General features: G+C 47.1%; 1 protein-coding gene across 1 annotated transcript in view; it reads right to left on the minus strand.

Moving 5' to 3' along the window:
* RIBC2 (RIB43A domain with coiled-coils 2) overlaps positions 1-13,617 on the minus strand; it is a 54,934-nt gene that overhangs the window by 31,678 nt on the left and 9,639 nt on the right. The window contains exons 2-5 of the mRNA XM_063928901.1: positions 8,883-8,964; positions 6,906-7,250; positions 5,745-5,863; positions 3,854-4,081 (exon numbers count right to left, since the gene is read on the minus strand). Of these exons, the coding sequence (XP_063784971.1) occupies positions 3,854-4,081; positions 5,745-5,863; positions 6,906-7,250; positions 8,883-8,964 (774 nt within the window). The remainder of the gene's footprint in view (positions 1-3,853; positions 4,082-5,744; positions 5,864-6,905; positions 7,251-8,882; positions 8,965-13,617) is intronic.

Consider the following 13,617-nt stretch of genomic DNA (forward strand, 5'->3'; position numbering starts at 1 on the left):
GGAACTGTGTCAGTACATCAATGCACAAGAGTCCTGGGAAAGATGGTGGCTTCTTACGAAGCAATTCCATTCGGCAGATTCCATGCACGAACATTTCAGTGGGATCTGCTGGACAAATGGTCCGGATCGCATCTGCACATGCATCAGCGGATAACACTGTCACCAAGAACAAGGTTGTCTCTCCTGTGGTGGTTGCAGAGTGCCCATCTGTTAGAGGGCCGCAGGTTCGGCATACAGGACTGGGTCCTGGTGACTACGGATGCCAGCCTACGGGGCTGGGGAGCAGTCACACAGGGAAGAAACTTCCAGGGTGTATGGTCAGACCTGGAGACGTCTCTTCACATAAATATACTGGAGCTAAGAGCGATATACAATGCTCTAAGCTTGGCAAAACCGCTGCTTCAGGGTCAGCCGGTGTTGATCCAGTCGGACAACATCACGGCAGTCGCCCACGTAAACAGACAAGGCGGCACGAGAAGCAGAAGAGCAATGACAGAAGCTGCAAGGATTCTTCGCTGGGCGGAAAATCATGTCATAGCACTGTCAGCAGTGTTCATCCCGGGAGTGGACAACTGGGAAGCAGACTTCCTCAGCAGACACGACCTTCACCCGGGAGAGTGGGGACTTCATCCGGAAGTTTTCCACATGATTGTGAACCGTTGGGAAAAACCAAAGGTGGATATGATGGCGTCTCGCCTCAACAAAAAACTGGACAGATATTGCGCCAGGTCAAGAGACCCTCAGGCAATAGCTGTGGACGCTCTGGTAACACCATGGGTGTACCAGTCAGTGTATGTGTTTCCTCCTCTGCCTCTCATACCAAAGGTACTGAGAATTATTCGGAAAAGGGGAGTAAGAACAATACTAGTGGCTCCGGATTGGCCAAGAAGAACTTGGTATCCGGAACTTCAAGAGATGCTCACGGAGGATCCGTGGCCTCTACCTCTAAGAAGGGATCTGCTTCAGCAGGGACCTTGTATGTTCCAAGACTTACCGCGACTGCGTTTGACGGCATGGCGGTTGAACGTCGGATTCTAAAAGAAAAGGGCATTCCAGAGGAAGTTATTCCTACCTTGATTAAGGCTAGGAAGGAAGTGACCGCACAACATTATCACCGCATTTGGAGAAAATATGTTGCGTGGTGTGAAGCCAAGAAGGCCCCAACGGAAGAATTTCAATTGGGTCGATTCTTACATTTCCTGCAGGCAGGATTGTCTATGGGCCTCAAATTGGGGTCTATTAAAGTTCAAATTTCGGCCTTATCAATCTTCTTCCAGAAGGAATTGGCTTCAGTGCCTGAAGTACAAACTTTTGTCAAGGGTGTACTACATATACAGCCCCCGATTGTGCCCCCAGTGGCACCGTGGGATCTAAACGTAGTTTTGGATTTTCTCAAATCTCATTGGTTTGAGCCTCTCAAATCTGTAGATTTGAAGTATCTTACATGGAAAGTAACCATGCTACTGGCCCTGGCTTCAGCCAGGAGAGTTTCAGAGTTGGCGGCTTTATCGTACAAAAGCCCATATCTGATTTTCCATTCGGACAGGGCAGAACTGCGGACACGTCCTCATTTTCTCCCTAAGGTGGTTTCGGCTTTTCACTTGAACCAGCCTATTGTGGTGCCTGCGGCTACTAGCGACTTGGAGGACTCCAAGTTACTGGACGTTGTCAGAGCATTAAAAATATATATTTCAAGGACAGCTGGAGTCAGAAAATCTGACTCGTTGTTTATATTGTATGCACCCAACAAGATGGGTGCTCCTGCGTCTAAGCAGACGACTGCGCGTTGGATCTGTAGCACAATCCAACTTGCACATTCTGTGGCAGGCCTGCCACAGCCTAAATCTGTAAAGGCCCACTCCACAAGGAAGGTGGGCTCATCTTCGGCGGCTGCCCGAGGGGTCTCGGCATTACAACTTTGCCGAGCAGCTACGTGGTCAGGGGAGAACACGTTTGTAAAATTTACAAATTTGATACTCTGGCTAAGGAGGACCTGGAGTTCTCTCATTCGGTGCTGCAGAGTCATCAGCACTCTCCCGCCCGTTTGGGAGCTTTGGTATAATCCCCATGGTCCTGACGGAGTCCCCAGCATCCACTAGGACGTTAGAGAAAATAAGAATTTACTTACCGATAATTCTATTTCTCATAGTCCGTAGTGGATGCTGGGCGCCCATCCCAAGTGCGGATTGTCTGCAATACTTGTACATAGTTATTGTTACAAAAATCGGGTTATTATTATTGTTGTGAGCCATCTTTTCAGAGGCTACTTCGTTTGTTATCATACTGTTAACTGGGTTCAGATCACAAGTTGTACAGTGTGATTGGTGTGGCTGGTATGAGTCTTACCCGGGATTCAAGATCCTTCCTTATTGTGTACGCTCGTCCGGGCACAGTACCTAACTGAGGCTTGGAGGAGGGTCATGGGGGGAGGAGCCAGTACACACCATGTGATCCTAAAAGCTTTCTTTAGATGTGCCCTGTCTCCTGCGGAGCCGCTATTCCCCATGGTCCTGACGGAGTCCCCAGCATCCACTACGGACTATGAGAAATAGAATTATCGGTAAGTAAATTCTTATTATATATATATATATATATAAACTCACTGCGCCAAATAAACGTGCCCCCCCCCCCCCCCCCCTTTTGTGCCCTCTGTACTTGTGTTCAGCAGGGGAGAGTCCGGGGAGCCAGCTTCTCTGCAGCGTGCTGTGGAGAAAATGGCGCTAGTTAGTGCTGGAGGATCAAGCTCAGCCCCCTCAACGGCGGGCTTTGGTCCCGCTCAAATCTTTATACTGGCGGGGGTTTGTGTAATATACTGCCTCCGCAGTATATATATATATATATATATATATATATATATATATCAATCAATGTCAGTGTCCCTAGAGGTTAATTTTGCTGCCCAGGGCGCCCCCCCCCCCCTGCGCCCTGCACCCTTATAGTGCCGTCAGTGTGTGAATGTGTGGGAGCAATGGCGCGCAGCGTTACCGCTGCGCGGTACCTCAGTGAAGATCTGAAGTCTACTGCCGCCTGTAAAGTCTTCTTTCTTCTTATACTCACCCGGCTTCTATCTTCCGGCTCTGTGAGGAGGACGGCGGCGCGGTTCCGTGACGGACATCGAGGGTGAGACCTGTGTTCCGACCCTCTGGAGCTAATGGTGTCCAGTAGCCTAAGAAGCAGAGCCTATCATTTAAGTATGTCTGCTTCTCTCCCCTCAGTCCCACGATGCAGGGAGCCTGTTGCCAGCAGCGCTCCCTGAAAATAAAAAACCTAACAAAAGTCTTTTCCAGAGAAACTCAGTAGAGCTCCCCTGCAGTGCATCCAGTCTCCTCTGGGCACAGGATCTAACTGAGGTCTGGAGGAGGGGCATGGAGGGAGGAGCCAGTGCACACCCATCTAAAGTCTTTAGAGCGCCCATGTCTCCTGCGGAGCCCGTCTATACCCCATGGTCCTTACGGAGTCCCCAGCATCCTCTAGGACGTAAGAGAAAACAAAATAATATACATTTTTCATAATGGGTTCATGTGACTGCCAGGACTAGTGCTTCCTGTTATATGTTTTATTCAGCACAGGTTACTGGAAGGACTACGTATGTGGGAAGACAGAGGCACCACTGTGGGTACAGCGTAACTATAGGAGGCAGGATTACTGTAAAGGTGTATATATACTAGAACTATAAAAAGACTAGTGCAGCTCGCCTATATATGACACAATCATTCACACTGAGTTGATGGAAGCTGAGCAGCCGACATCAGATCACAAGACACACAACAAATAAGGTTCAGGTTACGCTGGACTGATCAGGAGAACGGGATGTAACGGAATACACTGTACGTAGCTATAATACCAATATTACCATTTTCTCCAGTGACTGCTGCTGCTGGGTGTTATTGATGTCCTTCAGCTGCTCTGGGGACATCCCTTTCCAGCGATCGGTAACCACGCGGTGCAGACCAAAGGCGCTGGTGGCTTGTGCAGGGTTCTCTGAGAGCATGTCACCTTCAGTAAGGTTGGAGATCTCCACTGAATTGTCCTCCTCTTGCTGCTGCTTCTCTAACTTTCTTCTTTCTAAGGCTTCTTCAGCCTGTCCATAAATAAGGGGTAACAGTATTACAAGGACCTCACCACCTCTCGCGTACGTAATGGCGAATACACGTATGTATCGTTCTGAAAAATACGTTGGTGCTTTGTAACTAAAATGTTGCATTTGGCTCCACAATCTTTCTGCATCAGTTTGGCTGGAGCCAACGCTATGATTTGCAGTTGATAATGCTTAGCTACTCTGATTGGCTGCAAGTTGTTATAGCCCCTCCCACTTAACACTTGCCCATACATGCACACACAGGACTTGGCTGCGCTGAAATATTCTGTGCTGCTGTTAACATTCTAACGTTCTGACAGCATACAGGTTGTCCCAACCCTGCTTACTTCACAGCTTGTCTCCGCGTTACCAGTGTGTAAAACAAAGGACTGGAACTTGGTGACGGTGGAGAGGAGGGGGGAGACAGGAGCCAGGGATTCCTACATAAATACAACTTCAGAGCGTAAAAAACACAAGTTTCATTTCTGACTAGAAGATGATTTATTTCTGATTGAACAAAACATCCTCAATCCACTATTGCTGAAATAATAATCATATCCCGTAATGGATCATTAGACAGGGGCATTGAAGAGCTTAAAATTAACTGGGAATATTTCCATGGAAAAGCAAAGTCAGGTTTTGCAACTGAGGCTAGTAACGAGCATACTGAAACAGTTAGCGTTCTAACGACCTGCAGATCAAAGCGCTCGAGGAGGCAGATTATAGTATCCTGCAACCAGACCTACATTCCGGAACTTCTGCTTGGAATGGACTCGTGTGATGACTGTAATACCCTTAAATCACACAAAAAAAAAATGATTGGCTCTCAACAACAAAACTCAGGGCATTCTGACCCCCTTGCCCGTACTCTTTCAGAACATTCCACACTGTAAAATGAGATTTTTCCTGTGTTGCAACAGATGAGAAGTGTGCAAGCCATAAAGCCCTAAGAATGGTAACTCTGAATCCTGCACCAGTCCACGTTCTCCACCCATAAAATACAGCAGAGGTAGCAGCAGTGCCCTTGAGAACAGACCAATCACTCTATTGGGTTAAACAGCCAGTATAAGGGCAGTACGGATGGTGTAATGGTTAGCATTGCTGCCTCACAGCACGGAGGTCATGGGTTCCATTCCCAGCATGGCCCTAACTGTGTGGAGTTTGTATATTCTCCCCGTACTTGAGTGGGTTTCCTCCGGGTACTCCGGTTTCCTCCCACAATCCAAAAATACACTGGTAGGTTAATTGGCTCCCAACAAAAATTAACTCTAGTGTGAATGTGTGTGTGTGTACATGTGATAGGGAATATAGACTGGGGCAAGGACTGCTGTGAATGGGCAAGTATTCTCTGTACAGCGCTGCGGAATATGTGTGCGCTATATAAATAACTGGTAATAAATAAGGACTTTTCTTTATTGCAAGGGTTCTTTCTATAAATTACGGACTGGTTGCAGAATTATGAAGGGGGTGTGGTTGTGCCTCCCCTGCACTCTCGGGATCCTAGAGGCTTGGGTACTGTCCTCCTTAGTGACCCTCACCACCCCATTCCAGTCTTTTTACACCAGAGGTATTCTGTAGTGTGTAACGGAGCTGGTTTGGAAATGGTTTTTGCAATTTTTATTTTCTTTTTGCCTTGTTGCACTTTTGTGTCTTTTGGCAAAATTACCTGAACTCTGTTGAATTCTTTTGTGAAAGTACAAATTTCTCGTCTGGCCTTTTCCTCCATTCTCTGCAATTCCATGGCTTTCTTGTCCAGTTCAATTCTCATTTTGTCATACAGACTGCCTGTACAATGAGAGTCAGTGATTTAGAGATTAGGGAAGTGTGCATAGGACGCGGGGGCAATATAAGCTTGGAACCAACAGCCATGAGACATTGCCCATCACCTTCACACAATGCAAGAAGCCGCTCTCTTGCTCGACCAGTATTTCTGCTACAAGGACTACCCACCCCATCCATCATTGTTTTGTCTGACTTGAACTTGTTAGATACACAGGAAGAACTCAAGATCTGCCAAAACAGAGCTGATTGGTAGGCTGCATCAACAAATGTTCTAAGTACACATACAATGGGACATGCTGAAGTCATGATCTCTCTAGAATCCACTTATGTGAAATGTTGGAATGTTCCTAATAGAGATCAATGACCCCACAGTGATGCAAACGGAGGTGCCGCTAGGTCATGCCCCCTTCCACGAGACCCTGCCCCTCCCAATGATGCTCTGCCCCTTTTTCGCTGCACGCACTTCAAAGGTGCGCAAGGGATCTCTACTGAAACACAGATAATGGGCCAAATGTAAAGAAGTCCGAGTTGGTCGGAGGTGCCGGTTCCCGGCCGAACTTGAATGTTTTTTTTTTTTAAGCAGCAATCATTTACAATGCATGGTTTTGCCTTGTTGTACATGATTACCGCTTTAAAAAACCATCCAAGTTTGGCCGGGAACCGGAACCTCCGTCAAACTCAGACTTCATTACATCTGGCCCAACGTTGGGAGGTATGGTTAATTGGAGAATACAGGCTAAACAGGACATGGGTTCAAAACCACTAAAGGCTACGGAACAGAAGGATCCATAGAAGAGAGATTAGACCACATCACTCAGTGGTCTGCTGGTTATTTACCAGTATTAGCTAATTGTGCTATTTTCTTAGCTAAAGGGACATTTAAAAAATTTATTTAGAATGGATTTATAATTTCACATTCAAACGTATCTGCTTTAAAGATGACGCTATAGCACAGCCAATGTGCTAAAATATTTAAAAGCCACTTGAAGGCGTCTTAACCACTTCAGTGGTGAATTTTTTTTTCTAAAAACCGCTCACAAATTACCTGCAAACTTCTGGTCTTCTAATGCTTTGGCCAATTCCCTCCGCTGCTGCAGACACCATTCCCTGAGCTGCTCCTGTTGGTCTCTCTTTCTCTCGCTTTCGGTTAGGTCCTCTCCCATCAGCCTCTGGAGCCCAGAAACGCTGCAGCGGGGGTCATCGTCAGACAGACGCGCCGGGAGGTCTTTCTTTAAGGCCTGCGGATCATACAGATCAAACTCACGCCGGTCCTCTTCCTTCTGGAAACTCAGTCTGAACTCATTGATAGACTTGTTCAGGTTCCTGATGTCCTCCTTCTGTCGCTCGTCCAGTAAGCAAACGATCTTGTCATTTTGTACCATTTGTGCATCTGAAAGTGAATAAGAGCACATATATCTAATCACCATTATATCATGATTATAGAGATGTGTTCCCATACACCTAGCATAAAATGCGCCATGTGACACGACTAGGACACACAAGGAGACTGCGCTTATTAATGTGATATATGACACTTGGATATTGTGTGTGGCCGAGTCTGTATACGGAGCAGAATAGACCTTGTATTGGGAAAGAGCTGCGGCTGCTGCATTGTAGCACTTCGTGTACAGACTCAGAGACTCAGCCGCACACAGATATATAACTGTCATATAGCGTATTACTCTCCTGTTGCGTCTATAGGCATCGCATTGCAAATAAAATACATTTTCGGATACAAAGATGTGAAAAAGACATAAGTATTGAAATTATTCCTCACAAAATATATATTTTTTTCAACTTTTATGTATTTAGTGAGACAGTGGGGCTGATAGCAGTGTCCCGCGGTGTGAGGTGGTGGTGGTGGTGGTTGGGAGGCTATCTACTGACCTATTCATGGGAGAGAGGGACAGGGCATATGTACAGCAGCTCCTAGAGTGACTCACTGGCACAACATTTCCTGTGCGGCCACGCCCACTAATTATTGGCGCATACAAATATCCCTCTTTACACTGAGAAAATGTTGGGGGTGGGGGTGATAGCGTAGGGGGTGTACACACCCACATGGCTCTGGTCACACCCACACAGCTTTGTTCACAGCTCCTCCCCTTCTCAGAATAGGCCCTTCAACATTTTCAGCCCCAGGCCCATGTGGCCCTTAATACGGCCCTGATGTCACTCTACGGAGGCAATTCAATTAACCACACTGTTATAACGTATGATGGGTTCCGAGTTGTTTGCTCGCTAGCAGTTTTTAGCAGCCGTGCAAACGCATTGTCGTCGCCCACCGGGGAGTGTATTTTCGCTTTGCAGAAGTGCGAACGACTGTGCAGCAGAGTGCCTGCAAAAACATTTTGTGCAAAACAAGACCAGCCCTGGACTTACTCTTTGTGTGCGTTGATTCTAACGTTGGAGGGACGGCTTTTGACGTCACACACCGCCTAGCATTCGCCCAGCCACGTCTGCGTTTTCCCCGGCACGCCTGCATTTTTCCAAACACTCCCTGAAAACGACCAGTTGCCATCCGGAAACGCCCACTTCATGTCAATCTTCTTGCGGCCGTCAGTGCGACTGAAAACGCCGCTAGAACCTGAGCAAAACCACAAAGCTCTTTGTACCAGTACGTCGTGCGTGCGCATTGCGGTGCATACGCATGCGCAGATTAGCCATTTTTACACTGATCGCTACGCAGCGAACAACGGCAGCTAGCGATCAACTCGGAATGACCCCCGATATCCGGGCAAGTGCAGGCAATCAACCAGGCAAGATTTCTGTGCCGTATGGCAATAAGTCTGTGCATCTGCACATTATATGAGGCTGGATCCGCCCCATAAATTGTGCATTAGTTACTAAGAATTGTATCACCATAGTATGTACTGTTGTTACTAACGCTGGCAACAAACGTAGCGCGGTAAGTGACCGGATCACATGTGTGGATGGACCAACTGGATGTTAAACATACCTAAAATCTCTGTCGGGGGTACAACACTAAGGGGCGACTGTAAAAGAAAAGATAATTACATACCCAATGCTTCATTCCATTTATTTTCATTTTCTTTCTGGACTTCTTTATCATGTACTTGGACATCCAAGCCCTGTTTATCAAGCTATAAAATAAAAAAAGTAATTACAATGAAAATAAATAATGTAATAACACATAGGGGGGTATTCAATCACTGTCGGAAGTTCCGTCAGGGCGGAAAGACGGCACTTTCCGCAGATAATCGGAACTTTCTGACACTTAAATATTCAATTGAAATGCCGTTTTTCCGCCCTGTCAGAACTTCCGGCAAGTCGAAAAACACATGGATGAGCGGAATCGACTGTGATTGAATATCCCCCATAGACTGCGGCCAGCAGCGGTCTGTGAATAAATACATTTATGAACTGTATTGGCCTATTTAATATCAAATGATTATAATATAATCATTTATCGCTGCTTAGATCAGCAATAGCAAAATCTGTTATTGGCGCAGTTTATCAATACTCCGCTGTCTCTGTGATACTGGCTTGAAGCAATAAGAGTGACCCACTTGATTTACTGGTTTCTTTGCCCTTTCAGAAATACACTGGAAAATCTGAAAATAAATACTCAAAAATCATATTGTTTCCCAGGGATCAGTACTAAATGCTGCCGGCCGGAATCCCGGCAGTCGAAATACCAACGCCGGAATCCCGACCACACAATCCCGACAGGGGTGGCGAGCGGAACGCAGCCCCTTGCGTGCTCGCTTCGCTCGCCACGCTGCGGGCACGGTGCCTCGCTACGCTCGGCACACTATTATATTCTCCCTCTATGGGTGTCGTGGACACCCACGGAGGGAGAATATGTCAGGATTGTGGCGGTCGGGATTCTGGCGTCGGTATTTCGACCGCCGGGATTCTGGCTGGCGGCATCTTGACCGCATCCCGTTTCCTATTGCATATTGTTTCCCCCCAGTTTCTCTTGTCTCTGTGAATAAGCAGGGCAGCGACTGACAGGAGCCTCCAAACTGCCCCCACCCCACCGCGGCCCATTGGTGGGACAGCGGGACAGTCCCCAAAAAATGTGACTGTCCCACGAAGATCGGGACAGTTGGGAGGTATGTAGTACACCCTGTAAAGACATAGGACACCACACCCCTAACATGACCTGACCACTGGACACAGAGCCGGCCATAGGCATAGGCAAACTAGGCAATTTCCTAGGGCATTTGATATGCCTAGGGGCATCAGAAGCTTCTGCTGATTAAAATGATATGCGGCATGCCTATATTCTGTGTGTAGCATTTCATATGCAGATACAGCCACAGTCTCACACAGTATATAGGCATGCTGCATATCATTTTAATCAGCAGAAGCTGCTTGCGCATCCTAGCCACATAGCAATGCAAATAAGACGCATTTTCATAAAAAAAGGTGCCAGACGTTAGCATTGAGGCAAGATTTTTGAGGACACATCTGTATCCAAGCAGGGGCAGAGGTCACTGTGTTAGTGGCAGTGTGAGTGCTGTGTGCATGTGAGTGGGTTGGTTGTGCAGAAGTGTTCAGAATATGTGTAAGGAGCATTAGGTTTGTCATGTAAAAATGCATTAATAATGTGCAACATATGTGTAAGGGGCACTATATGTGTCATTATGCGTATAAGGGCATTAAAAATGTGGGGCATGTGTGTAACAGGGTACTACTGTATGTGTGTCATTATGTGTATAGGGGCACTAATAATGTGCAGCAAATGTGTAGGGGGCACTATGCGTGTCATTATGTGTATAAGGGCATTAATAATGTACGGCATATGTGTAAGGGACATTATTTGTAAAAGGGCATTAATAAAGGTTGTCATAATGTGTAAGGCGCATTATGTTTATAAGGACATTAATAATGTGTCTCATATGTGTAAGGTGCATTACTGTGTGGAATTATGTGTATAAATGCATTACTAATGTTTGGCATTATGTGTATAAGGTGCTCTACTATGTGGCATTGCATATAGAAAGGGCACTACTGTGAATAAAGAGCAATATGGTGTGATATAATGTGAATAAGGAGCAATTCAGTGTGATGTAATGTGAATAAGGGGCTCTACTGTGAGGAGTAACGTTTAAGGTAAAGTGATACTACTGTGGGATGTAATATGAATTATGGACACTATCACATGATTAAATGTGAATAAAGTTGCAGTATTGTGTGGTGTAATTGGAATTACTATTGTGTGGCCATGCCTCTTGCCAGCCTTTTTGGGCTGTGCGCCAAATGTGGGAACTGTTCCTATTTAAAATATAGTGGGTACAAACACCAAAATAAGGACTGCTATGGGTGAGGGGTGATGGTGCTGGGAAAGAGGTGCAAGGTCAGAGGCGGAACCAGCGGTGGTGCTAGGGGGCACCAGCCAAAATCTTGCCTAGGGCATCATATTGGTTAAGGCCGGCTCTGACTGGACATGCCCATAATCAGGGGCGTAGCTATGCCAGATGGGGCCCCATAGCACCACTTCCCCGCAGCACTCACCATTGGGGCTACACTGCCGCCTCATCCGCTCTCCCGGCCAGCCCGGCTCCACCTCATGTCTCCTCACAGACGCTGGGAGGAGGCGTGCCCGTGGTCCAGGGATGTCCCTGCAGACACAGCCATGCCTCCTCCCAGCGTTAGTTAGTACTCAGGAGAGGCGGAGCTGGCCGCCGGGTGAGCAGGTGTGGCCTCAGTGCAGCAGCACACCTAAAGGTAAAAGATGCCAGTGCCGGGGCTCACTCAGCAACTATGTGCAGGGGAAGGCTCGGGCCCCAGAGACAACTCGGGCCCCATAGCAGTCGCATCCCCTGCACCAATGGTAGCTACGCCCATGCCCATAATACATCTATTACACCCTATACAGACATAAGATACTACACCCAACATGACCTGACCCCTGGCCGTGACCATAATACATCTATTACACCATATACAGACATAAGATACTACACCCAACATGACCTGACCCCTGGCCGTGACCATAATACATGACCTGACCACTGACCATAATACATCTATTACACCCTATACAGACACAGGACACTACACCCCAACATGACCTGACCCCTGGACATGACCATAATATATCTATTACACCCTATACAGACATAGGACACTACACATGACCTGACCACTGACCATAATACATCTATTACACCCTGTACCAGAGGTTCTCAAACTCGGTCCTCGGGGGCCCACACAGTGCATGTTTTGCAGGTCTCCTCACAGAATCGCAAGTGAAATCATTAGCTCCACCTGTGGACCTTTTAAAATGTGTCAGTGAGTAATTAATACACCTGTGCACCTGCTGGGTTACCTGCAAAACATGCACTGTGTGGGCTCCCGAGGACCGAGTTTGAGAACCTCTGCCCTAGACAGACACAGGACACTACACCCCAACATGACCTGACCCCTGGACATGACCATAATATATCTATTACACCCTATACAGACATAGGACACTACACCCCAACATGACCTGACCACTGACCATAATACATCTATTACACCCTATACAGACACAGGACACTACACCCCAACATGACCTGACCCCTGGACATGACCATAATATATCTATTACACCCTATACAGACACAGGACACTACACCCCAACATAACCTGACCCCTGGACATGACCCAAATATATCTATTACACCCTATACAGACATAGGACACTACACCCCCAACATGACCTGACCCCTGGACATGACCATAATACATCTATTACACCCTATACAGACACAGGACACTACACCCCAACATCACCTGACCACTGGACATAATACATCTATTACACCCTATACAGACACAGGACACTACACCCCCAACATGACCTGACCACTGACCATAATACATCTATTACATCCTATACAGACATAGAACACTACACCACCAACATGACCTGACCACTGGCCGTGACCATAATACAATTCTATTACCTCCTATACAGACATAACACCATACCTCCCAACAGTCAAGATTATTGATTTGGGACGCCTGCTCGCGGCAAAAACCTAAAGGGGACGTGGCCTGGACAAAAGGGGGCGTGACTTAGCAGGAATGCCACTATCCCAAGCCATGCCTCTCGTTTCGCCACTGTGGGGGCATGCCCAGTGCTCTGTAAGCTGCTGGCATGCCCCCAGTCCCTCTGTCTCCAATGAATAAATGCTGTGCATACCGCCGCCCTGCTAAGCAGAGCAGTGAGTGACAGGTCCCAACTACTCCCCCCCACCCCAGGACACTGTGGCCCATGGGTGGGACAGCGGGATAGTGCCTAAAAAACTAGACTGCCCCACGAAAATAGGGACAGTTGGGGGGTATGATAACACTACACCCCCAGCATGTCCGTACCACTGCAGACATAATACTACAAACCACTGGATTATAACAATATACTTTTCTACAAATTAAATACTGAGATTTAAATATATATAACCTTAACAGGCTTAAAATCCACAATCTCTGGGCGGTACCAACATTTTCTGGGACGTGAATAAAACCTGGAAACCTCACTGGGAGAGACAGCAGGGGAGCATTTATCATACGTTCTACGACAAGCAGCAACTTTGGCCCTCATTCCGAGTTGATCGCAGCAGGAATTTTGTTAGCAGTTGGGCAAAACCATGTGCACTGCAGGGGGGGCAGATATAACATGTGCAGAGAGAGTTAGATTTGGGTGGGTTATTTTTAGTGATGTGCACCGGACATTTTTTGGGTTTTGTGTTTTGGTTTTGGATTCAGTTTCGCGGCCGTGTTTTGGATTCGGACGCGTT

This window comes from Pseudophryne corroboree, chromosome 6, assembly GCF_028390025.1.
Source record: "Pseudophryne corroboree isolate aPseCor3 chromosome 6, aPseCor3.hap2, whole genome shotgun sequence".
Taxonomy (NCBI): domain Eukaryota; kingdom Metazoa; phylum Chordata; class Amphibia; order Anura; family Myobatrachidae; genus Pseudophryne; species Pseudophryne corroboree.